Source organism: Nicotiana tomentosiformis, chromosome 7, assembly GCF_000390325.3.
Source record: "Nicotiana tomentosiformis chromosome 7, ASM39032v3, whole genome shotgun sequence".
Taxonomy (NCBI): Eukaryota; Viridiplantae; Streptophyta; class Magnoliopsida; order Solanales; family Solanaceae; genus Nicotiana; species Nicotiana tomentosiformis.
The window spans coordinates 85,757,731-85,784,285 of record NC_090818.1 but is presented as its reverse complement, the minus strand read 5'-3'; the positions used below and the strand labels follow the sequence as shown (position 1 = coordinate 85,784,285).

Sequence of the window (26,555 nt, the reverse complement as noted above, 5' to 3'; positions counted from 1 at the left end):
TGGTATTTTTAATCGGACCTTAATCACTCAAGAAAGTTGTCCAAGAGATCCATCGCCGGGAAAAGTCCAATCTTTTTCTAAAACAAAATTGGTTTTCTATATTTTCTTTTTTTCCCAATAAATCTCTATTACTCTAAACTAAAATACTTCTAACTACGGGTTCTAGAAAAAAAGAGAATTTGTTTTATGCAATTACACTCGGAGAGTAATTTTCCCACCACACACTTATGTTATGCATAGTCCTTGATGTATGATCACAGAGAAAAATATTTAAAAAAGGATGAGAAATACTCCATGAGACCCTCTAGGGCCTAACTAGCACATGATCCTCAATATTAAGGGTCGGGACGACCCCACACTTAAGCTCAAACATGCTCCTCAGCTTCACCTTCGGGTTCTCAGACTTTCCCTAATTTGCAAAACAAAAACAAAACAAAATATGACACTATAAAAAATATAGAAAAATAAAATACAGGTTGGGTTTCCTCCCAACAAGCGCCTTATTTACAGTTGTGGCACGACTCTACTTCTCTACTCAGGCTAGGCGCTTTCACTTCTTCTTTCTCCCATTAAGTCTAGCCTTTTTGCACGTTCTAGGAAGGTCTCCCCTTTCATCTCTGGCTCTTTTCTGAATCATCTTTACACACTCAGCTTGCAACACCATCTCCTCTAACTCAGTCTCCTCATCTGGATCACTATTCACATAAGGACTCTGCTTTATACCTTCAATTCTACCACAGTAATCATGTACAAGTCCTCATAAATGCTTAGGGAGCTTAAATGCCTTATACACATTAAAAGTGATTTCCTCATTATCAACTCTCATCTTCAACTTCCCTTCCCTCACATCAATAATCACTCCACCAGTAGATAAGAACGGTCGCCCCAAAATAATGGGCACTTCCTCATCTACCTCGTAATCAAGAACAATAAACTCAGCATGAAGAATAAACTTTTCCACTCGAACTAACACATGCTCAATAATTCCTTCTGTCATCACTAGTGACCTATCTGTCAACTGTAAAGTGATTGTAGTCGGTCTAAGGACCACCAATTCTAGTTGCTTGAACAAACGTGATGGCACCAAATTTCTACTAGCCCCTAAATCACACAGGGCTCTACCAACTTCTTGTTTCCCAAGAAACAGAGGAATTGTGAAACTCCCAGGATCCTTCAACTTAGGATAAAGTATACTCTGAACTCAAGCACTACACTCTTTAGTAAGTGCAAATGTTTCAAACTCTTTATGTCTTCGCTTGTTTGCCACAATATCTTTGAGATACTTTGCATATTTAGGCACTTACTGCAAAATTTCCACCAACGGCAAATTCACACGCACTTGGCTCAGAATATCTAAGAAACTCTTGTACTTAGCATCATCTTTTTGCTTTTACAACCTTTGTGTAAACGGAGGTGGTGGCCTTGTAACAATTACTGGCTTTGATCCTTCGCTCTCTTTCTCAGTCTCCTCAACTGGCTTAGGAACTAATTCTCCTTTAGGCCTAGCCGTATACTTCTTTTTCTTTGGAGCTTCTTCTAATACTCTTCCATTTCTCAAGATAACCGCATTGACTTGAGCCTTAGGATTAGGCTTAGTATCACTAGGAAGGGCCCTAGCTGACCGAATATTTTGGGAACTAGCAAGTTGCCCCATTTGTCACTCTAAATTTCGAATAGCAGTAGCATGACTCTAATTATCAGCCATAATTTTCTTGAGCATCTCCTCAATATTATCCATCGGATTTGCAGACTGATCAGCTTGTGGTGGGCAAAACTGTTGATATTGACCTTGTGGTTTGAACTGATTTTGAGCACCCTGATTTCCACCCTAGGAGAAATTTTGGTGGTTCCTCCAATTTGGATTATAAGTGTCCCCATACTGAATTGCCTGAACTCGATTTGCATTACCCACAAAACATACAGACTCTGGATTTGCTACGCATAGATTGCTCGTGTAACCCTCTTCGCATACTTCACAAAATGTGTAAACCTGTTGCACTGGCTGAGCTTGTTGCTTATTGATAACTAAGGTCATCTTGCTGACTTGGTGGCCAATGTGGTAACTTGTGCTGATAATGCAGAAATGGCGTCTAACTCGAGGACCCCTGCATATTTTTGAACTGTCTGTCTACCCATCTCTCCTTTCCAGTCAGGGTTAATTTTGGAGAATTTGTTCAATAATGCATAAATCTCATCAAATCTTTTCTCCAACACTTGACCTCCCGCTGCAGCATCGACCACAAATTTTATTTCTGGATGTAGCCCTTCAATGAAGGTATGAGCCAACATTTCATTAGTCTGGTTGTGATGAGGACAATCTCTAAGCATCCCCTTGAACCTCTCCTAAGCTGAATATAAATATTTGATAGTAGTCTATAATTACGTATTTTAGTCACTTATTGTACTTTATTCGTGTTTGAGCTTTAATTGGTAGTGTTTTGCACTTATTTTGTGTTTATTGCTTTGTAGGAGTGATTCCGAGCTATGTAGATATTATGGAATAAATTCGTGCGATTTAGAGCTTTGAAGTCTGAGTAAAGCCCAAGGGATTAACCTGGGATCATGTCCGGGGGGCGAGGACCAAGTCTGGACGTCAAAACGCAAGATTTGAGCCGTACTCTGAGAAATTTACGCTAGTGCGACGCAAGGTGCGAGGCATAGTTCGATGCAGCAATATATTTTTGATGCCTGTTGAATTGTTAAGCTCTTTGGATTTCTCCACTAATGCCCTGCATGGCGCGTCGCCCATTTGGGTCAACTTCCATTCGGCTAGGAATAGGTGATTTCATTTGGGCCCGACTCTACTTGGTATAAATACATGAAAAACCGTTATTTTCTGGACTTTTGACACATATTCTACCTAAGGAGGCTAAGGAGGAGTTGGAAGCAAAAGCACAAAGATTTCATCATTCCTTCCTCACTCAAGACCCGAGTTTGGATTGAATTTATGCTTTTCTCTACTTTAACTTTATTTGTGATGAATTTCTCTATATCTATGGAGTGGTTCCCTTTAGGGTTTGATGGATTTGGTGTATTGATGATTGTTTGTGGATTATAACTCAAGGTTTATGTATTGAAGCATTTTTGGTTGATTTAACTGTTGCATCTATATTCACTTGTTCATGTAATCGAGAGAGGCATAACTTGTGATATCTTTGCATTATATTGTTGGTTGAGTTCATTAATTCTTCTTAGTAATCGAAAGAGCCTAGTTGAATCAATGATTAAACCTAGTTAGGATAATAATCGAAAGAGGTTTTTCTAAAGACCAATCCACTACGCATTCTTGCATATCTTAACATGCTTAAATTGGTTCATCTAGAGAGGTTAATACTTAATCGAGAGAGGAGTTTTACCGGAACGTTTGAACTAATAATTGAGTGAATTCGAAAGACTCACTTGAACATTAGAAGTGAATTATCTAGAGTTAGATCCCAAACAATTATCTTGCACCTATCCTATCAATCCCTATTTTCCCTCACTGATAACCTTCTTTGTTTCGATTGTCATTAGTCAATAGCTTTAGACTCTTAGTTAATTTTAGTTAGAAATCATATAAATCTCAATTGTTGATCATCTTGGATAGCAACCAAGCTAGAAACTATGAGAATACTGTTTAAATCCAATCCACATGAATAAGATATTATACTATACTATATTTGACTAGCGAGCAAAATTTAAGTGTGTGTTTTGCGCTCGTCAATATTCACCCGAATTCTATTTAAAGGCGACTATCTCACTTTTGATCTTTGCAGTTTTGCCTGAAGGGAAGAACCTGTCACGACCCAAAATCCAACTAGTCGTGATGACACCTAACCCAACCCGCTAGGTAAGCCAACTTTCAATTATCCAATTCCAATAACAATTATTAAAGCAATTTAAGTAAATAATTATCTTAACCTTATACATTCCCCAAGAACTAGCAGTACAAATCATGAGCTTCTAAGAATAGAGTATACAAAGCGAAAATAAAATAAATACATAGTCTATTTGAATAATACATAAACAGAGCTTTTATAAATCTAAGGCTACCCTGAACAAGAGGCAGCTACAACAGGAACGCATGGTACATCTTCAAATCCCGCAACCATCGAGCACATTAACAACAACAGCCAATATCTGCACGCAATGTGCAGAAGTGTAGTATCAGTACAACTGACCCCATGTACTAAGTAAATAACAAACCTAGCCGTAGGTTGAAAGTAGTGACGAGCTTCCACCAAGGTCGGGTCCAAAACCAATAGTCCACAACAATCCATAACAACATACAGCAAATAATACCATAAATAACTCAGGTATAAAATACTCAGCCAAATAATGATTTCAAAAATAGTAGTTCTCTCTTTCAAATACATCAGTGAAAACCCAAATCGTTTGCCGAAGTTGCCAAAAATATGAATAATTTGAGAACATTAATTTTTCCAAAATCCTTTCAATAATAAATAAAATATCTCATTTTATTTCCCAGATAACAAGTGTAAAACAACTGCATCACTATGCCCATCTGTCAACATGTGTGAGAAATCATGAATAATGTGATATCGTACAACATGAGGAAAACACATCTCTATGCATATATGTCATGTGTGCATGTCAATGCAATGTATCTCAGAGATTGCACTCATGTACTCACACTCTCTCAGAGTACTCAATCTCATTGTCTCGCATTCTCTCTCACTGTGCTCAGCACACTCAATCACTTAGCGCTATACAATACCTGATGCGGCGTGCAGCCCGATCCTTGTTTATAGTCGACTGCGCTCACTGGGGGTGTACAGACTCATGAGGGGCTCATACAGCCCAAGCCCTATAAGCACGGACAACTCACGTGTTGCACGGACAACTCACGTGCCATAATATAAATATCTGGATCCACATGGCCAACTCACGTGCTGCACGGCCAACTCACGTGCAATAATAATATAAGGATCTGCCTCACGTGTTGCACGGCCAACTCACGTGTTGCACGGCCAACTCACGTATTGCACGTCCAACTCACGTGCAATAATAATATAAGGATCCGCAGGGCCAACTCACGTGCAATAATAAGCCAATAAGGCCTGCTGTAGGCGGACAGCCCCGATCCATATAATAGTAATAAGATATATAAAGCCAACATGGCCTGCTGCGACGTGCAGCCCGATCCCAAAAATATCCTCACAATCAGGCCCTGGCCTCCCTCAGTCATCAATCTCTCCAGTCTCTCTCTCATGGGCTCACAATGTCATGAGAATAGCCCAAAAATAATGATATGATGTATCAATAAATAACAACACAGACTGAGATATGATATGCAATGAAATGAATATAACTGAGTAAGAATTTTCAATTTAAAATAAATATTTCACAATAATATGACCTCTGTGGGTCCCAATAATACTGGCACATAGCCTCAACATGATTTTTAATATACTTTTCAGCTCAATTTCTTTAACTCATAAAATCGCATGGAAAATGCCAAGATCATTTAACTACAAAATTTCACATAAATAATTATGTCACAATTTCTATAGTGCACGCCCACACGCCCGTCACCTAGCATGTGCGTCACCTCCCAACAATTTACGAAATACATATATTCAGGGTTCATACCCTCAACTCCAAGATTAGAAGAGTTACTTACCTCGAACAAGCCAAATCCAATGTCGAGCAAGCTAAGCAATGCTCCAGAAATTCCATTCTGCGCGTATCAACTTCCAAATGGCTCGAATCTAGTCACAATCAATTTGATTCAGCTCACAAAAATTATAGGAATTAATTCCATATCAAAATACTAAAATTTTCCAAAAATCCGAAATTACGCCCCAAAAATTACTCGTGGGGCCCACTTCTCGGAATCCGATAAAACTCACAAAATACGAACCCCCATTCAACCACAAGTCCAACCATACAAAAATTACTCAAATCCGACAACAACTCGGCCTTCAAATCCTCAATTTAAACTAAGAGAGTTTTCAAACTTTTCCAAATTAATTCACCAATTAAATGATAAAAACAACCATGGATTCGGATAATTTAACCAATAATGAGTTAAGAACATTTACCCCGTTGTTTCCTCTAAAAATCACCCAAACATCGCCTCAATCCTAGCTCAAAATCGTTAAAATTTCTGAACTTAAACTTTCTGTTCAGACCTCTCTTCTTCGCGAACACGACAGGTCCCTCGCGTTCGCGAAGCACAAAATGTGTTGCCCAACATTTGCTCTTCGCGAACGCGAGACACTGCTCGTGAACGCGATGCTTTAGAGATCCTTTCTTCGCGAACGCGAAGGCAAAAACTCATGCCCACTATTTTTCCCTTCGCGAACGCGATACCCAAATGCGAACACGATGCACAACCCAGCTCCTCTTCGCGAACGCGAGGGCCCACTCACGAATGCGAAAGAGTAAATTCTGCCTGCTTGAAATTCCTCTTCGCGAAAGCGAGGGCCCACTCGCTAACGCGAAAGAGAAAATCCGAAAAATGCAGCAACAGATATCAGCAATCCCACCAAGGCCAAAAATGATCCGTTAACCATCCAAAACTCACCCGAGTCCCTCGGGACCTCAACCAAATATACCAACAAGTCCTAAAACATCATACGGACTTAGTCGAACCCTCAAATCACCTCAAACAACGCTAAAATCATGAATTACACCCCAATTCAAGCCTAATGAACTTTGAAATTTCTAGTTTCTACAAACGACTCCGGAACCTATCAATTCACGTCCGATTGACCTCAAATTCTGCACACAAGACATAAATGACATAACATACCTATTAAAAATTTTAGAATCGGATTTCGGCTCCGATATCAAAAAGTCAACCCCCTGTCAAACTTCCCAAAAATTTAACTTTCGGCATTTCAAGCCTAATTCCACTACGGACCTCCAAATAATTTTCCGGACATGCTCCTAAGTCCAAAAATACCATACGGAGCTATTGGAATCATCAGAATTAAATTCCGAGGTCGTTTACACATAAGTCAATATTCGGTCACTATTTTAACTTAAGCTTTAAACCTTGGAACTACGTGTTCCAATTCATTCCAAAACCTCACCGGACTCGAACCAATTGCCTCGGCAAGTCACACAACCACTATAAAGTACAATTTGAGAAGCAAATGGGGAAACGGGGTTGTAATACTCAAAATGACCGGCTGGGTCGTTACATTCTCCCCCACTTAAACATACGTTCGTCCTCGAACGTGTCAAGAGTTATTTCCAAGCCATCAAATCACTGTTCCATCTTACCACACACGTACCCGGGGGTGAACCCACGTCACCCTATTCCATATAGGCTTGATAACACAATCCAACTGAAATCATTAATTTAACTCTAGCCCATAAACCTTGGAATTTAATTTCTAACCTTTAGAATTTCTTTCAAGACACGAATCTTACATTTACACTCTGTATGAGTTTGAACAAGCTGTATCAAGCCATAACCATAACCATAACCATAACCATGGACACAATCACCTAACATATTACACAACTCGCATGCTCATAGCACCATTCCTGACCACAATGACTACTCCAAAACCAACCAAATACTAGTATTAAACACACATCGAACCAAAACTCATCCCAAAACCTTCGTACACTGTTGATAGTAAAAGAAACACGCGAAATTTAATGACTACTTATCATATCAACAAGTCACGGAGCTCTCTTGTCCCAACCAGAACCATAATCGCTTTTTGAGCCGACTTTCAATATTATACTCCTGAATATACCGAATCAATCCTGATAGTACCCATTTCAGGTCCAATGACCTTATATTACTAAACATAACTGTTCCACAGACATACCGCACCAATATAACTCAGAGCCACAACTCGTGCCATCCGTGCACTAATACACAACTATTCAAATGTACCCAGTCATGGAAAATGACTCAAATGAGAGAACTGCCCCGCCAGATTAACAAGTACCGCCACAACGAAATGCTGAAAATTCATCATACACCGTAGAACCATCACCCGATCCTAACACAAGGTTCATACCTTAACATAACTCCGCTGCAATGCGTGACCCCATCCAACCGCTAGTCCATAACATATACCTCGAGTCACCCTGCTCAAAAATCAATAACGACGGAGAGGTAAATGACAAAAATGCCACACAAAACCTGAAAGAACCTAACCATTACGCAATCGATCATGCAATACCCAAATACGCTCAAATTCCGCTATAAAGCTTAAATAGAACCGCACCATCTGTGCACATAACCAATGAATCACAACTCCTCGCAGCATAAAGGAGTAACTCACACATCATTTCAAAACACGAATAAGTTCAACATCAACCGAATGACACATCCCTCAACAATAGCATTATGGAGCCAACGATTCCTGCTCGGTGTAGAATACACATCTTAATTGGGCCTACCTATGGACCCCCAAACCAACTCTGGTCACCCACAAATAGACAAATAGCCCTCCGAAGGTCCATAATAATTGAACCACCACACATACTATCTTCTGACTAACCTTGGCTATGTTTTTACGGTCCACAACCACGAAACAATCTACTTGTGGGAATTCTCAGTCTCCAAATCCATAGAACACGCGAATCACCATATTTGATTCCATCTCCACCGCCCGAATGCCTAACACCTCTCTCATACACGATCATCCCACGAGAAATACTTTAAAAGTTCTTCCGTGCCACTTGACAAAATTTGAATATCAGCAGTCTATCAACCATGTGAGTACCGCAATACTAATTTATACATCCGTAAGTCAAAATACAATGCGCCTTCTAAAGTCCGCCCTTTTCTCATACAACACCAAGTAGTAATAGTATTCGTTTAGTTATTTGAAACCGTCCATGTCGTCCAACATTCGTTAACTTCTCTTCAAGACTGTACTACCACCTTGTACACAAAAATCTAGCTTTCGTACAACACATAACATCTATCTTGCCATCATGTGAAAAGCACAAGAATCTTATTATCAACTTTGAGTCACCAATAATTTACATGTCATTTTAGTTAGAAACCTTTCTCTTGCTTCTTTCCAAGAGGAAATCACAATACACAACACGTTCTCCACACCGGTAGAAACCATCAAGAATACTTTGGAATCCATTTACACATAACCAAGCCCTTAAAACTAAATTCCTCTAACTCGACCAAGCCACACAGGTCACCAAGTCCAGGTGTATTGCCACAAAGCACCTGTAGAAAACCCTCACATCATAAACACCCAAAGAACCGATCATATCCATTACCATACTGATCCAACCTACTACCTAATTGTCCTATTTTCTCCGAGTCCCTTTCGAATTTGTCTTCAGATTGATACTTCTTCTTGCTAAAATACCACGATCTTTAACCACAACTTACCCTACAAACCTTAGCATAGAACCACAATGCCCTACGACCCATAAGCAACTGTATTCTTCTTAAGCACCTTCAAAAATACCACAACTATAACACTCACTCTGAAAATACCTTATGTGAATTTGAAATTGTTCTTCTTACCTTCCTTATACAAAAATGTAGAATCCATAGTTATATAGAATTTTCACAAGTCCAGGCACCATCGAATGCAAATCTCGAATTTTATCCCTACACAAGTCTGAAAACATTCTCAATTGTTATATATAATTCTCAAACCCACTAGAATTTTCTCGGGAGTCACCCACTTTGCTCAAATCTAATTGCACCGCCCAAATGGGCCCAAAGACACGTGCCCCATTAGCACCACAATACTCAAAGAAGTAACTCTACTTTAACATACATATCAAATTCATATTTCGTGCGCACGACATCATTCACCAATAACAACTCACTCATCCCTCGAATTTCATTTACTCATACGTGCAATATAATCCTTAACCAGAAATTTTCTTATTTGGGTCATCCTCGATCTCAACTTCTGCAAGTCATAGCTAACCCACAAGTATGCCTCAGACCAAAACTAAAATTTAATATATAACCATGAAATTAAGCTGTCTGCAGCAGGCTCCCCCACTTGTCTCAAAGCCATAAATTTAATCACTCCATAACTCACAATATCCATACTCTACTACTGCCCTAATACTTCCGTCAATTCAACGAAAAATTCTTCTCAAGCTCATACAACGCCAACCATAAAAATACTCCAAATCATTCACTAAGCTCGCAATCATTCTCTTGACACTCAAGTCAACTTTTTCGGCCAGATTAAAATTCAAATCTCCACACATATGCCCCACTGGCAGAAAAGAAACTCTCCACTCACATCATAAGGAATACTCCTACGTAGATTACTCCGCAGGGAATAACCCACCTGCTTAACCTCAAATTGGTATCTTGATATACTCTTTCGCAGTCATAATTACTATGCAATCACTTAGTCTATCTGAGTCCAAACTCACTAACCAGACATGATAATTTAATTTGTCCCAAAATTTAACAACCGTGAAAGATCCTTCAAAACATTCACACTCGAGACTGTATGTCACGTCAAAACGAAAATCAAGCACCCAATGGCCTTTCTTTACATTTCAAGGAAACACTTCTCGTCACATTCAAATCATCTTAACACATCCCGCAGTTACATCATACTCATCACAAAGCCATTCCACCGCTCATCGAGCGACAAATTCCACTGTAGGGTCATTACCGGACATATGAGTTCAATTGTACAGGTTACAACTGAACCTACCGAGATCAAGCTACGGTCTAACCATGGCCTCAAGTCCTCTAGACTGGCCCATCACCAAAACATAGAATACACATCTCGCACATCATCCCTGAAATCACAAGCCGACGATACACAGCTGATACCGAGCGCTCATGTGCGCATACGAATACGTGAAAGGAATTCAAAGAGTTATATTTTAAGCTGAATCAATCTCACACGATAAGGAAAGAAAGATGGGAAATATATATATCCTAAATGCCCTGTAGCCTCTCGAAGATAAGTATGGACGTCATCATACCGATCCGCAAGACTCTACTAGACACTTGCTCATGACTTGTAGAACCTATGAACCTAGAGCTCTGATACCACCTTGCCATGACCCAAAATCCAACTAGTCATGATGGCACCTAACCCAACCCGCTAGGTAAGCCAACTTTCAATTATCCAATTCTAATAATAATTATTAAAGCAATTTAAGTAAATAATTATCTTAACCTTATACATTCCCCAAGAATTGACAGTACAAACATGAGCTTCTAAGAATATAGTATACAAGGCGGAAATGAAATAAATACATAGTCTGTTTGAATAATACATAAACAGAGCTTTTATAAATCTAAGGCTACCCTAAATAAGAGGCAGCTACAACAGGAATGCAAGTACATCTTCAAATCCCGCAACCATCGAGCACAACAACAACAACAACCAACATCTGCACGCAATGCGCAGAAGTGTAGTATCAGTACAACCGATCCCATGTACTGAGTAAGTAACAAACCTAGCCGTAGGTTGAAAATAGTGACGAGCTTCCACCAAGGCCGGGTCCAAAACCAATAGTCCACAACAATCCATAACAACATAAAGAAAATAATACCAGAAATAACTCAGGGATAAAATACTCAGCCAAATAATGATTTCAAAAATAGTAGTTCTTTATTTCAAATACATCAGTAAAAACCCAAATCGTTTGCCGAAGTTGCCAAAAATATGAATAATTTGAGAACATTAATTTTTCCAAAATCCTTTCAATAATAAATAAAATATCTCATTTTCTTTCCCAGATAACCAGTGTAAAACAAATGCATCACTACGCCCATCTGTCAACATGTGTGAGAAATCATGAATAATGTGATACCGTACAGCATGAGGAAAACACATCTTTATGCATATATGTCATGTGTGCGTGTCAATGCAATGTATCTCAGAGATTGCACTCATGTACTCACACTCTCTCAGAGTACTCAATCTCATTGTCTCGCATTCTCTCTCATTGCGCTCAGCATACTCAATCACTCAGCGCTATACAATACCTGATGCGGCGTGCAGCCTGATCCCTGTTTATAGTCGACTGCGCTCACTGGGGGTGTATAGACTCATGAGGGGCTCCTACAGCCCAAGCGCTATAAGCACGGACAACCCACGTGCTGCACGAACAACTCACGTGCCATAATATAAATATTTGGATCCGCACGGCCAACTCACGTGCTGCACGACCAACTCACGTGCAATAATAATATAAGGATCCGCACGGCCAAATCACGTGCTACACGGCCAACTCACGTGCTGTACGACCAACTCACGTGCAATAATAATATAAGGATCCGCACGGCCAACTCACGTGCTGCACGGCCAACTCACGTGCAATAATAAGCGAATAAGGCCTGCTGCAGGCGGGCAGCCCCGATCCATATAATAGTAATAATATATATAAAGCCAACATGGCCTGCTGTGGCGTGCAGCCCGATCCCAAAAATATCCTCACAATCAGGCCCTCGGCCTCCCTCAGTCATCAATCTCTCCAGTCTCTCTCTCATGGGCTCACAATGTCATGAGAATAGCCCAAAAATGATGATGTGATGTATCAATAAATAATAACAGAGACTGAAATATGATATACAATGAAATGAATATGACTGAGTAAGAATTTTCAATTTAAAATAAATATTTCACAACAATATGACCTCTGTGGGTCCCAATAATACTGGCACATAGCCTCAACATGATTTTTAATATGCTTTTCAGCTCAATTTCTTTAACTCATAAAATCGCATGGAAAATGCCAAGATCATTTAACTATAAAATTTCACATAAACAATTATGTCACAATTTCTATAGTGCACGCCCACACACCCGTCACCTAGCATGTGCGTCACCTCCCAACAATTTACGAAATACATATATTCAGGGTTCATACCCTCAACTCCAAGATTAGAAGAGTTAGTTACCTCGAACAAGCCAAATCCAATGTCGAGCAAGCTAAGCAATGCTCCAGAAATTCCATTCTGCGCGTATCAACTTCCAAATGGCTCGAATCTAGTCACAATCAATTTGATTCAGCTCACAAAAATTATAGGAATTAATTCCATATCAAAATACTAAAATTTTCCAAAAATCCGAAATTACGCCCCAAAAATTACTCGTGGGGCCCACTTCTCGGAATCCGATAAAACTCACAAAATACGAACCCCCATTCAACCACAAGTCCAACCATACCAAAATTACTCAAATCCGACCACAACTCGGCCTTCAAATTCTCAATTTAAACTAAGAGAGTTTTCAAACTTTTCCAACTAAATTCACCAATTAAATGATAAAAACAACCATGGATTCGGGTAATTTAACCAATAATGAGTTAAGAACACTTACCCCGTTGTTTCCTCTGAAAATTACCCAAATATCGCCTCAATCCGAGCTCCAAATCATTAAAAATCGTTAAGTCCCATTTTCTAAACTTAAACTTTTTGTCCAGACCTCTCTTCTTCGCGAACGCGACAGGTCCCTTGCGTTCGCGAAGCACAAAATGTGCTGCCCAACATTTGCTTTTCATGAACGCGAGACACTGCTCGCGAACGCGATGCTTTAGAGAGCCCTTCTTCGCGAATGCGAGCTCCCCTTTGTGAATGCGAAGGCAAAAACCCATGCCCACTATTTTTCCCTTCGCGAACGCGATACCCAAACGCGAACGCGATGCACAACCCAGCTCCTCTTCGCGAACGCGAAGGCCCACTCGCGAACGCAAAAGAGTAAATCCTGCCTACTTGAAATTCCTCTTCGCGAACGCGAGGGCCCACTCGCAAACGCGAAAGAGAAAATCCGAAAAATGCAGCAACAAATATCAGCAATCTTACCAAGGCCAAAAATGATCCGTTAACCATCCAAAACTCACCCGAGCCCCTCGAGACCTCAACCAAATATACCAACAAGTCCTAAAACATCATACGAACTTAGACGAACCCTCAAATCAGCTCAAACAATGCTAAAACCATGAATTACACTCCAATTCAAGCCTAATGAACTTTGAAATTTTTAGTTTCTACAAACGACTCCGGAACCTATCAATTCACGTCCGATTGACCTCAAATTTTGCACACAAGTCATAAATGATATAACAGACCTATTAATATTTTCAGAATCAGATTTCGATCCCAATATCAAAAAGTCAACCCCCCGGTCAAACTTCCCAAAAATTCAACTTTTGGCATTTCAAGCCTAATTCCACTACGGATCTCCAAATAATTTTTCGGACACGCTCCTAAGTCCAAAATTATCATACGTAGCTATTGGAATCATCAGAATTAAATTCCGAGGTCGTTTACACATAAGTCGACATCCGATTACTATTTTAACTTAAGCTTTAAACCTTGGAACTAAGTGTTCCGATTCATTCCAAAACCTCACCGGACGCGAACCAATTGCCCCGGAAAGTCACACAACAACTGTAAAGTAAAATATGAGAAGTAAATGGGGAAATAGGATTGTAATACTTAAAACGACCGGCCGGGTCGTTACAGAACCTTGCCAAAATATTTCTAGCTAGATCATTCCATGATGTAATAGAGTTAGCTGGTTCCACCTTTAACCACCTTTTTGCTTCGCCCAACAAAGAGAACGGGAACAGTGTGAGCCTCACATAGTCCGGAGTGACTCCATTGGTGATATAAGTATCACTAATCTCCAAGAAGTTCAGAGTGTGTTGCTGTGGATCCTCATGTGGAAGACCCATAAATTACCCGTTTACATATAGCACCTGGATCATGCTCTGCCTAAGCTCAAAGTGCCTAGTGATTCTGGGCTTTACAATGTTGGAGGTGACATCAACAATGCTAGGCATCGCCACCTCCTAAACCGCCATATGTTGCTCGTCTGTCATGTCCACAAGTAGTTGAACAAGTGTCTGAAGATTATCTATGTCCCTTGCTTCTCTCACCTCCTATGAATTATTCTCTCGGGTTCGGGGTCAAAGCCTTGAAGTCTATCGTGGCTCCTGACCCTTTGCATTCAATTGAAGTTCCTGGGAGCAGAGCAACCAATAAGAAACGTCAGACTTGACGAAATAGACAACAAAAGTAAAAGCTAGTAAATTAGTCAATATTCAAGTCCCCAGAAACGACGCCAAAAACTTGTTGCTCCCAAATGCACATGCAAGTATACATGATCGTACAAGTAATAAAGTGATAAGTCGAGTATCAAATCCACATAGACTTCTGTTAACTACCTACTAATTTTACCAAGATTGTTATTTAGTTGAGTCAATCAGAGTTTAATGGTGTGATTATAACTAATCAATAAATGTAACAAGTAACTAATAATCAAGATGAAAATGGTTGTTGAGAATTTAGTAAGATGAACATTCCAGGGTTGTGATCGATTTACCAATACTATTGTGTTCTAATTAACTCTCCCTTTCATACAATTCTTTCATGATTGCTCATTAATCAAGTAATTGCTCTCGTAGTATTCTCCTGAATTACTACTCGCCTATTCAAAATAGATTAACACATATATTCCTATAGAATCAATCTATTAAGAACGCATAAAAATCACAATATTTAATTAAGCATAGTAACTAGGTATATTCCTATCCTAACCACAAATTCACCCTCACTTAGAGTTAAGATCACTCCCTCTTCAATTCTTCTCTAATATAGACGTAGCTTTCCCAAGTATAACATAGATAGTAAATAGAACCTAACTGTTGGCCAGACAATTAAGCAATTAATCACAGAATTGAAGAAATAATCATATATTAGCGAACTATAATCAAAGTAAAGTCAACTTCAAACAACAATATTCATGGCTAAATCACAACCCCAGAACTTATGGGTTTTAGCCACTCTTGATAAAGGTTAAACAATTTCATAAGTGTTGAATGGTTGAAAATACTAAGAAAGATGAAGAAAAACTAAGAATCCTTGCTCCCGAGTATTCCGTGTGTGTGTTTTCCTCTCAAAGTGACATCTCCCCCTCCAAAATAGGTTTAGACTTCTTTTTATACAAGTTGGGGTGTGTAGGGCCGAAAAACCTTGTCCCGAGCGAAATAAAAAAAAATCCCATCATCCAACGTCCAGGGTAGCGCGTCGCGCTAGTCCTGGCACTGTGCTGTTGCCCAAAAAATTCACATATGTAATCTGCGCCCTAGGCAGTGCGACGCGCTAGCCTGGGCACTACACTGGGCTATTTTCTTCTTTTGTTCACTTTTTGCTTCAACTCGTGCGCTTTCGTCCCACATTGCCTCCGGATGACTCCTACACATAAAAATATCACGAATTAGAATAAATTATTACATTACACATCCAAATTTCATAAAATATGAGAAAAATACGAGGCAACATGCATATAAATAATACTTTAAGTCGAATATCAAATATAACTAAAACTAGAGGCACTAATAAGGAAAGGCGATAGGCAGTGAATAAAGCAGGCCAGAACAAAATTTAAACAAGGGCACTTAGTCGCTATAATAGAGCAACCAAATAATTATGAACCAATATGAATAACTAAGTAATTACCAACTATATGAAACAAATCCGAACGAGCAACTATGGCAGGCAAAGCAACAACTACTAATCAGATACGAACAAGTCAAAAAAAAATGACGAGAATTAAGCCGCTAAATAACTACAATCGTGAAAAACTGCAAAGAACAAGGCAAGAAACCAACAATCAAAAAAGAATGAACCGGTGAAACCGCAAATACTGAGCAAGAAAGATATAACCTGGCTTCCAAGGCGATGTTATCCTTGAAGTAATCACTGTAACCAGTAGTCGCCGAAGGTGGGACCTAGGGCACGTCGAAACGGGCTGGACGCAGATGGGTCTGATGGACCTAAAGGGACAACCACTAGGGGGGATGCTCACTCGATGAAACTTTGTTTGTAAGGGTAGTCACGCTCCGTCGCGTGTCCGAATTTTCACTAGAAAAAGCATGTGTTGGCCTTGCCCTGATGTAGTTCACCCAGACACACCCGAAGAAAGGGGAATAAAGAGGGAGGGAGAGAGAAAAGCAGGGGGAGTAGGTGATCGGAGACGCCGCTGACTATTTCACCAGCACCAGATTTCGGTTAGAAAGGGGCAAGAGAATCGGGGGAAGAAAGGAGTAGAGGAAGAGGAAGAGGAAGAGGAAGAGGAAGAGGAAGACAGAAAGAGAAGCAAGAAGAAGAATGAGAGAGGGAAAGGGAAAGAGAAAAAGAAGGCGAAGAGGAAAAAAAATTCTTACCTGATTGGCGGCGCCGGTGGCTATGTTGGTGGAGGGACGCAACAATGGCCTAACGACAATGTTGTCGTTAGGGCAGTGAAGAAAGAGAGAGAGAGAGAGAGAGAGAGAGAGAGAGAGAGGGAGGTAGGTAGGAAGGGAGGGAGAGTAAACCTGTGATATAATAAAGTTCATTATTTTGCAATGTAGTTAACATATATTTTAAAATTTAAAATTTTAGAATAATAACGAAAACACTAAAATCTAATTTGGAGATAGGGGCCGATGTGTCCATATTTGCTAGAGAGAAAAGTGAAAGTAAGAAAAAAAAATCTTCAATTCGGAGTTATTTTAAGGGTTGAAGCTTGGAGTTTCCAAATTCATTGGGTAATTTTCATGGATATTCACTTTTAGGACTGCTATTTGGATATAAATAATATTTTTAAAATAATTAAAAAATAGTCACAACTTAAAAAAAAGGTACTTGTTGTATTTGTTCTACTATTCTTTTTTGACCAAACAAGAAAAGGAGTGAATCTCATAGACAAGATTACGAAATATTATTTTTTAATAGTGAGTACAAACTTTATGCATACAATTTTCTTGAAAGTCAAACTGCCATAATTAAGCACTTTTTCTCAAAGTTCAAGCAATTTTCCTCAAGTTAGATAGTTTTCCTTGAGGTTCAGGAAATTGAACTACAAGATTTGAGTTTCTTAAACTTTCAAAAAAGCATGTTTCTACTGTATTTTTAAGTTAGTGATTATTTACAACTATGTTGCAAACGTGACTATATTTTAAACAACAGCCCTAAGAGTGGCTACCTTTTAATTTGTATCATGCCTAAACTAAGGGCTTTCTTTCGGTCCAAATCTTAAAAATAAGTAGCCCAGACTACTCAGGGCAATAGAGGTTTGTGTTTAAGCATCAAATACCTACAGCAAAAAAATTGACATAGCATTCCATTTTTTCGGCAGAAGCAAAACTGAAGAAGGTAGCTTTTCATTCGTCTGATTTTGTCTTCTAGGTTATTCCTCTTTTATCACCCATAAATTTTGTCCACAGTTGCTTCCTATACATTTCTTCGGTTAGGGTTTCTGTGTTAAGTGCTGATAGTAACCAATTGGGAGTAAGATTTATTTTGAGGAGCTGCATTTTGTTCTTAAAGTACTTTTTAGGAGCTGCTTTTTTATTTTTTTATTTAAAAATAAGATTTATTGTTGTTTTTGTTATTAATATTGGTTGGATGGTAGTTGAAATTATGGCTGAAGAAGAATATCAAAAGGAGATGAAGGGGGAGTTGCAGGATGAGGTTGCTGATGTAAGTTTATTTCTCTCTTTCTATTTTGCTGTTTGGTATTTCACTATCTTAGTAATGCCACTAAGGTTTATTAGAACATTATATTAGAGGTTCGAGTTGCATTATCTTTTTTTGTGATAACATAATAATTGTCTTGATTACATTGTCATGTTATTATTCTTGGCTCATCTCAATTCCCATCTTGTCAAAACTCAAAAGTGTTTTTCTTTCTGCTGGTTTCTTTAGCTATAGTGGCAAGTTGTGGACATCTTCAAATCTAATGGCTTTTCTTATATTTGCATTTTTTTATTCTTGGTGAGTAACGGGACTGAATAGCAGCCAATATGAGTTTTTTGTGTAAAAAGATTCATATTACCCTTAATGCTAATTTACTACTGAAGACTGGGCCTTCGTTTGGTGTGTGATGCCAGACTCAGGATAATCTGATAGTGGATGTTACAGAAAGAGCAGACATACAGCTTCTTTTTGCTGCGGTCATACGAAGAAGCAGAAACTTTTTTTTTTAATTTTTTAAATTTTCTATAACGTAGTAGAAGGGCAAGTCTCTATGAGGTAGGGGTAAGGTGTGCGCACACACTACCCTCCCAAGACCCCATTTATGAGATCAAACTGGGTTTTTTTGTTGTTGTTGTTGTTGTTGTTGTTGTAGTAGTAGAAGGGCAAGTGGTGATGGTTGATGGGGGGTTGCGATGTATACACATCCACCAGTGTGGAGTTCGAGGTGTAGGGCTTAGTTGATACTTCTGTTTAAAGATATAAAAGAACTTTTATCTTTTCCTTACTTTTGAGAAACGTATTAGAAGACTTTACTCCCAGAGTACACGAGTGTGTTATATCCTCTAGTTATGGACTTGATATTCAGTTGACGATTTTCTGTCATCTTCAAGTATTATAATCTCATGAGATAGAGAAGCTGATTTTTTTTTCCGATGACTTTCAAGCTTCAATCTGTTGGTGTTTGGTTTCTGTAGAAGTGCCTGACTATGAAGCAAAATAAAGTAATGCCCTAGTCTAGTTTGGCTACATGAATGCTGTGTAAATTACCTTTACCGGAAAGCAAAACAAATACTAGGTAATCAATTTTTTTAATACTAGGTAAATCCAACTCTTCATTGTATGTTTATGACATTCCAGGAAGAGACACAAAACTTATAGAATCTGAAAACCGTGACTGATGTACCACTTTCATCATTTCTTATTATTTCAATTTTGAATGTTTTGTTTAATTGATATAATTTGATTGAATGATTAGGATCAGGAGGGAAGCGTGCTGTGTGGGAGTGGGAGAGTGATTCCATTTTCTACTTTTTTTTTCCTCCAAATGTTTTGTCCCAGAAAACACATACCTCCCTTCTCGCTCACCCCTCACAATAGATAAATAAGCAGATGGGTGGATAAGGATGTTCCATGTTCAAGTTCAATGTTTTGCTAAGATCATACTGAAATTTTTCTCTCTGTGATTACTTACTATTTCTCTATCTTCCATCTCTGTATGTACTATTCTTTTACAGATTGCTCCTTTTGATCCTACAAAAAAGAAGAAAAAGAAGAAGGTTGTAATTCAAGATCCTGCAGATGACTTGGTTGATAGCTTGGCTGAGAAAACTGAAAGTTTATCTGGTACGTTGATATCAAGAATTTCTAATTAGTCCAAATTTTTCCTCTATCTCAAGAGAGGTGATGTAACGGTGACCATGCCAACCCTTTGCCACTCTCTTCTTTTCATACAAAGAATATACAATTCAAAGAATTAGGGCTAGTATAGAAAATGGGAGGTCTTGAATTTGATTTGTCTTTCTCATCTGTTACTATGCAGTTTCTGAGGGACTTGAGACTGCATTTTCTGGTAAAAAGAAGAAGAAGAAACCGGTTAGTTTTTTCTCTTTCCAAGGTGGAACCAATTAAATTTAGTTGTATTTTGCACCCTTCTTCCTACTTTTATGGCACTAAGGCACTTTCTGAAAGGAACTCTTGAAATCACATAATGGCCTGGTGTCCACGAAAACAAAAGTTTTTGTTTACACTTAGAGACTATCATATGTAGTCGTGGTTGAAGCTAGAAAAGGTGGGACTAATGAAAGGAAATATTTTCTGATATCTTGTTATTTCATCAAGTAAAAGTGATTTGTGCTAGCATTCTTCTGTTTTTTTGTCCCCTCTTCAATATTGAAATTGACGAAAAATAGTTACTTTGGAGTTGAGCGTTATTGCTTCCACAAAAGGTTTTTGTGGAATTCCTTGAGTATAGAAAACCACAGGAGTAATATTGTTGATCATTTGCATTAAGTGTGGTACCATTTGGAATTTTTGCAGGCACACACTGACCTCCTGAGCGACGAGAAGGAAAACGTGGCTGATGATGTGGATGGTAAGATTTTGTCATACGTTTCTTGATTTGACAATTTACAACTTTTCAATGGCATCTGAGATATACTCCATTCTCTTCTACTAGATCATTTTGGAGATGATGAAGAAGCTGAAGGAATTGTTCTACATCATTATCCTTGGGAAGGAAGTGATCGAGATTATGAATACGAGGAGGTATTTGGTTGTTGCCTTGTATTCTTCTCTAAATACCTGTTTAGCAACCTAGAGGGATTTTCACAGATTACTTCTGTTCCTGCAGCTTTTGGGCCGAGTATTCAACATTCTCCGTGAGAATAATCCCGAGCTTGCTGGAGATAGGCGTAGGACAGTTATGAGGCCTCCTCAAGTTCTTCGTGAAGGAACAAAGAAAACTGTTTTTGTGAATTTCATGGATCTTTGCAAGACGTAAGATCTTTTTCTCTTCCCAAAACTTTCTTCACTTTTCCCCTTCTATTTTTTGGCTGAGTAGCTTTTTGCCATTTCTTTCATTTTGGCTGAACATTCTATGTTCAGTATCATTGATCTTGGTGATCGTGTCTTCTTTTGTCTGTGTGTGTTTCTTTTGCCTTTCTCTTTTTGGTTTGTTCTTTCTTCAGGGGTCGTTATGTTGATTTGGTACTGTGGCTTCACAGGAGTTGGTAATTTCAACAGTTACTAAGATTTCTGTGATTTAGCATCTTCCCTGTACTGACAGTTATATTCCCGAGGATGCATAATAAACTATGATGCAGAGTAGTTTTTGGACCTGTACAATTTGCTATAACTATAATGTTCTTTAGTTAGGCAGGGTTCGTGCAAATTCTAGCACGTGGTAGGATCTTGTTTGTTTGAAACAACCCATGGTGCTCTAGATTTGTATAAAAGTTGAATGTCAGTATGGGTGGTTATTAAAACCTACCTTTGTGGGTTAACAATAAAAACAAACCTACCCTTATGGGTTCAAAATTAAAGACATTACCAAAAGTTATGAAGACATTACCAAAAGATATGCAATAACTTCCGTTTGACATTTAACTTCCTGACTTTATATTGTATTCTATATATTTTTAGAGGGAAACTACTGCTTGGATCATAAGAGTTGAAGTTAGATCAAACATTGCATATATCATTTGCACAAAGGAAGTGTCGCGAAGGGATATGACCTTTTGGTATACCTCTAGTAAGTAGTAACAAGTGTTTTTTGTTTTCAATCTATTTATCATAATCATACTCGATATGGAGAATAAGAACTTTGGAGGACATAACTAACAATTTTTTGTGTAGGTACATAGTTTGTTTAGTAAAAGCATTGGCTCATGGCGTATATTTTATTGTAGTGTGTCAACCATGTTAGATGTCATGTGCTAGGAGCAGAAGGTGTCATTATTTATGTGTTAGTGTATTTTCCCTCATTAAATTCTTGAGCTATTGATGCCTATCTATAGGATGCACAGACAGCCGGAGCATGTTATGACTTTCTTGCTGGCTGAAATGGGAACAAGTGGATCACTTGATGGACAGCAAAGATTGGTTATCAAGGGAAGATTTGCTCCTAAGAACTTTGAAGGAATCTTGCGGCGCTATGTCAGTAAGTTCCTGTTGTCATTTGTGATTTGTGTGCAGTTGTTGGAGGACAATTTATTCCCTGAACTTTCTTAAACATTGCTCTATCTATAATTGTGGTTTATTATGCACTTTAAGTTCAATTGAACTGCTACAACCTCTTGTTGAGCATCTCTTATTTCCAGATGAGTATGTCATCTGCAATGGCTGTAAAAGTCCGGATACTATTCTTTCAAAGGAGAACCGTCTTTTCTTCCTTAGATGTGAGAAGGTATTGTACTAGAAAGCTTGTGATTTATTCTCTTGTACCCATAAATGCATGAGAAAAATGAACAGATTTGTAACTTGTGTGCCCCCCCCCCCCCCCCCAAATCCCCCATCCCCACATCTCCCAATAAGATATCATGACACAAATTGTCTGTCTTTTGTAGTTTCTATTTTCTAAAAACCATGGGTAGATGGGATGAGTCATATCACTTGGATTCCAAGAGGCAAATGTTGGTCTTTTTAGCTACTTCTTACAATGTTTATGATGAAATGTGAAAGTTGCCTACATTGTCCGATTATATGCCATTTTGTTTATTTTGATTTGCGTGCTGGGTGCCTATATGAATGAATTTTTATTTGTTTGGGCTTGCTCAAGATTCTTATGTACTTATTTCTCTATAATTCGAAAGAGAATATAAGACCAAAACAATTGCTTTCTTATTTATGTTGTTTGGAACATCATCCCCCTTGCTTTTTTCTTCTTTCCTACATTTGAGAGGGGAAGAAAAGATGGAATTATGAAATGTAGTAGAAAATTTGGATATTGTTGCTCATTTTGTTGCAAGCTTTTAATATCTGTTCAACTTTTTGTAGTGTGGATCTGGAAGATCGGTTGCTCCCATCAAGGCTGGTTTCGTTGCTCGTGTTGGCCGGCGGAAGGCTGGGACCTGAGCTGGGTTCTAGGATTGTAGCTGGACAATTTTCTCTCATACTTGAGTTAGGTAAAGTTCTACTGCAGCTGAGCTGGCTTCTGCGATTTTGGACAATTTGTGTCATACTTCAGTTCGTAAAGTTCTACTGTTGGTTATGTATACCCGACGATAGTTGTTACTTGTGCTGCTTTGCGTATGAAGAGAAGCTGGTTTACATCCTGTTCGGAAAGTATTGAAGATGGCTCACAAATGCCCCGTTAACTTTTTGGTCTAAAAATATCTTCAATGTTTTTTGGGCTCAAATACATCCCCGAAACTAACGGACCATGGATGGATAAATTTGAATATTTAAAATAGCCATGTGGCATTCCCTAAGCTTGCTTGTCACGTGTATTATTTATAATAAAAATTACACCCAGCCATATCTTAAAAACCCAACCCGCTTTGATCCTGTAACCTGTTTGGCTGTTTCTTTAAAACATAAACCCACGATCCTTGTTAGCAATATGATATGAGCAATATTTACTATGGACTAGATAAGGAATTTCATAAGTAAATTCGCAGATGCTGGTGAAATTTTGACGCAAGTGGGAGTATAACCAAATGCAGCTATTTTGACTCAAATTTCACTTAACACAAGTAACAATTAAGCTAAAATATACCTTGTCCCGATAACTAATTACATGGATCCATTCTTTTCATGTCTTTTGCAACAGAATTGAAATTTACAATGACAAAATGAGATGTAAGAAGACGGAACTACATGGATCCATTAAACAAAGACGAGAGCCTAAGGACTCAAAACTTTTCAAGAACCTAAAGCTTACAACTTTAACCATTTCAAAGACACTTGAACACCCTCACAACACCATTTCAAAACTGAAGCAGTTAAAATATCAGCACATTCACATGTACTGAATACCAAGGCCTGAAGTCTCTGCTGCAATACAATATCAAGGCCTAAAGAAACTGCTGCAATGCAATACCATTGAAATGAACTTCAATTTAAATAAACAACTGATAGAAAGACTGCTGCAAACTGAAGCAACTGCTTCAAAATATCATTGACATGAACTGAATACAAGGCCTGAAAAAACTGAAGCATGGGGTCCTAGGTTTATGTTTAAAGAAGCGGGTTACCAGGCAAAGTGGGTTGGATTTTTTGAGATATGGGCGCGTTTAATTTTAATTATAAATAAAACACGTGGCAGGATTAGGGAATGTCACGTGGCTATTCTAAAGATTCAAATTTATCCATCCATTTAGTTTTAGGGGTGTATTTGAGCTCAAAAAAATCATTAAAGGTATTTTTAGACCAAAAGATTAACTGAAAGCATTTGTGAGCCATTTTGCAACTTTTGGAGCTCATTTTGAGGAGCTTGGGGTAAGTGATTCTAACCTAAATCTATGTATTATACATGAATTTATCGCTAGATTTAACATCAAAACATAATGAGCAAGTGAATTTGGGCTATTTGGCTACAACTTAAGAGAGTAAAAATTGAGGTTTTGAGCATCAATTCGGACTTGGATTTAAAAACAAAATATATATTTGGACTCGTAGGGTTATAAGTAAACATGATCTTCCCCTAGACTTGGGTCTTGACCATCTGGTCCGAGTTGACTTTTGTTGATTTTTGGGAATTGATTAAAGATTGAAGCTTTATTGTTTGAAAATCAAGTCCTATGATTTTATTTGACCTTATTGAGTATTATTTGGTTAGATTTGAGCCGGTTGGAGATAATTTTTAAAGCAAAGACGGTTTTGGAGGGTTGATTTGGCTTCCAAAGGTAAGTATCTTGCCTAGACTTGGCTTGAGGGAATCTTCCTTAGGAAATTGACCTTATTTGATTAATTGCTATGTATTGGGGGCGTCGTATATGCATGTTGGCTAGCGTATATGCGAGTACCATGGGCGATTCATGCTCGGGGTAGATTTTCGGCTACTTTAATGCTTTGAATTTAGATAACATGCTATTTATGACTTGTTGTTATTCTTGTATGACTACGTGAGCTTCCTTAATTATGATAGAAACCATGTTTTAGGCGTTTGATACCTTGTTGAGAATAAATGGCTAATTGTGACTTCATGTCCTACTTGTTCTAACTGTAGTCATATTGTTCACATGCACATGTCTTTGCATGTAAATCTCTTATGTCCATATACATCATTTACGTTATTTATGGCGTTTATGCACGTACTATGTATATGAAAACTCTTGTATGGACTGAGGTTGAGGCACGCGAGTTGTCCGTATAAGATGAGTATTATGGCACATGAGTTGTTCATGAGAGTGATATTATGAGTACGTGAGTTATTCGTGCAACACATGAATTTGGATCCGTCCTTCCGGAGTCAGGTAATCACCCTTTGTACCTTGGGCCATGTGTGCGCATGTTTATTGGACACATGGGAAGTGTCAGTTGATGGCTCAGAGTCTTATTCATGCAAAGACATTATAGACTTACGTACTTGGCATTTATAGTAATGCTCTGTGAACCATATCATCTTTATATGCTGATTTGGTGTGCCAGTATGAGCTTTTTTTATCATTCTTTATCTGAAAATATGCTATTATCTCTGTTAATTGTATCTGATCACCTTATCCGTTATTTTCCTAGATTTTTGTGTTGTATTTATTCATGGACTGTTCATGTTATGATAGTAAGTGCAGTTGACCAATCTTGCCACTACTTCGCTAAGGTTACTCTTGGTACTTACTGAGTACATTTGGTCGGTTATACTCATACTACACCTCTGCATATTTTTTTGTGCAAATCCAGATGTTGGCACTAGTAGGGCTAAGGAGTAGTTCATTGTTGTGCTCAGGAGACTTGAGGTGGTGCAGTCCGTTCATCCGCAAACCTCGAAATCACCTTCTTATCATGTTTAAGACTGTTGTTTGCTTCAGATAGTGTTGTGCTTATTTTGGACTGTTGTATTCTGACATTCTTAGAGCTTATGTACTCGTTGACGCTAGTTTTTAGGGGTTGTATTACTATTTTTGCATATTTGCCAGTTATAGACTTATTTATGCTATAGATCTCAGTCATATGTGATATATATTGCTTCATTTCTATCTTTCGTTCAATTATTGTGTGATTGGTTCGCCTAGCCGGCGTGTTATGTGCCATTACGACCATTGGTGGGATTTTGAGTCGTGACAACTTGGTATTAGAGCCCTAGGTTGCATAGGTCTCACGAGTCATGAGCATGTTTAGTAGAGTCTTGAGGATCGATATGGAGACCTTTATACTTAACTTCGAGAGGCTATGGGACAATTAGGAAACTTCACTTTCTTTCTTTCTCTATCAT

At 38.5% G+C, this 26,555-nt stretch overlaps 2 protein-coding genes and 1 long non-coding RNA gene across 5 annotated transcripts; 2 read left to right on the top strand and 1 right to left on the bottom strand.

Annotated features, from left to right (window-relative positions):
• Window positions 1-550: 550 nt before the first annotated feature.
• Window positions 551-1,654, bottom strand: LOC138895931 (uncharacterized). Its single transcript, XM_070180693.1, has 4 exons — window positions 1,398-1,654; window positions 1,305-1,353; window positions 792-1,195; window positions 551-731 (listed from the first exon to the last, which is right to left on the bottom strand). Exons 1-4 carry the CDS (start codon window positions 1,652-1,654, stop codon window positions 551-553), a joined length of 891 nt encoding a protein of 296 aa, XP_070036794.1.
• A 16,282-nt stretch (window positions 1,655-17,936) lies between these two features.
• On the top strand, window positions 17,937-23,613 carry LOC104120759 (eukaryotic translation initiation factor 2 subunit beta-like). Of its 3 annotated transcripts, none has more exons than XM_009632592.4 (10): window positions 17,937-18,082; window positions 18,342-18,409; window positions 19,921-20,029; window positions 20,226-20,278; window positions 20,723-20,777; window positions 20,862-20,950; window positions 21,036-21,181; window positions 22,201-22,343; window positions 22,504-22,589; window positions 23,180-23,613. In XM_009632592.4, the coding sequence occupies exons 2-10, from the start codon at window positions 18,350-18,352 to the stop codon at window positions 23,255-23,257; spliced, it is 819 nt and encodes a 272-aa protein (XP_009630887.1). In that variant the 5' UTR covers window positions 17,937-18,082; window positions 18,342-18,349; the 3' UTR covers window positions 23,258-23,613. The 3 variants fall into 3 exon arrangements, with proteins under 3 accessions (XP_009630887.1, XP_009630890.1, XP_009630888.1); XM_009632593.4 differs by lacking the exon at window positions 17,937-18,082 and adding an exon at window positions 18,091-18,115; XM_009632595.4 differs by lacking the exon at window positions 22,504-22,589.
• A 1,018-nt stretch (window positions 23,614-24,631) lies between these two features.
• Window positions 24,632-26,303, top strand: LOC104120760 (uncharacterized). Its single transcript, XR_691731.2, has 2 exons — window positions 24,632-25,029; window positions 26,024-26,303. It is a non-coding gene; the product is annotated as an uncharacterized lncRNA (long non-coding RNA).
• The last annotated feature ends 252 nt before the right edge of the window (window positions 26,304-26,555 follow it).

What these genes read in the sequence shown, in the direction of transcription:
- LOC138895931 (XM_070180693.1), bottom strand. Translation starts at nt 1,654, where the DNA reads ATGGGGCAACTTGCTAGTTCCCAAAATATTCGGTCAGCTAGGGCCCTT. An exon ending in CCACCTCCGTTTACACAAAG is followed by an intron (nt 1,354 to 1,397) that starts GTTGTAAAAGCA and finishes AGAGTTTCTTAG; the next exon opens with ATATTCTGAGCCAAGTGCGT. An exon ending in CCGTTGGTGGAAATTTTGCA is followed by an intron (nt 1,196 to 1,304) that starts GTAAGTGCCTAA and finishes GCTTGAGTTCAG; the next exon opens with AGTATACTTTATCCTAAGTT.
- LOC104120759 (XM_009632592.4), top strand. Translation starts at nt 18,350, where the DNA reads ATGGCTGAAGAAGAATATCAAAAGGAGATGAAGGGGGAGTTGCAGGAT. An exon ending in GAAAACTGAAAGTTTATCTG is followed by an intron (nt 20,030 to 20,225) that starts GTACGTTGATAT and finishes GTTACTATGCAG; the next exon opens with TTTCTGAGGGACTTGAGACT. An exon ending in AATCTTGCGGCGCTATGTCA is followed by an intron (nt 22,344 to 22,503) that starts GTAAGTTCCTGT and finishes TCTTATTTCCAG; the next exon opens with ATGAGTATGTCATCTGCAAT.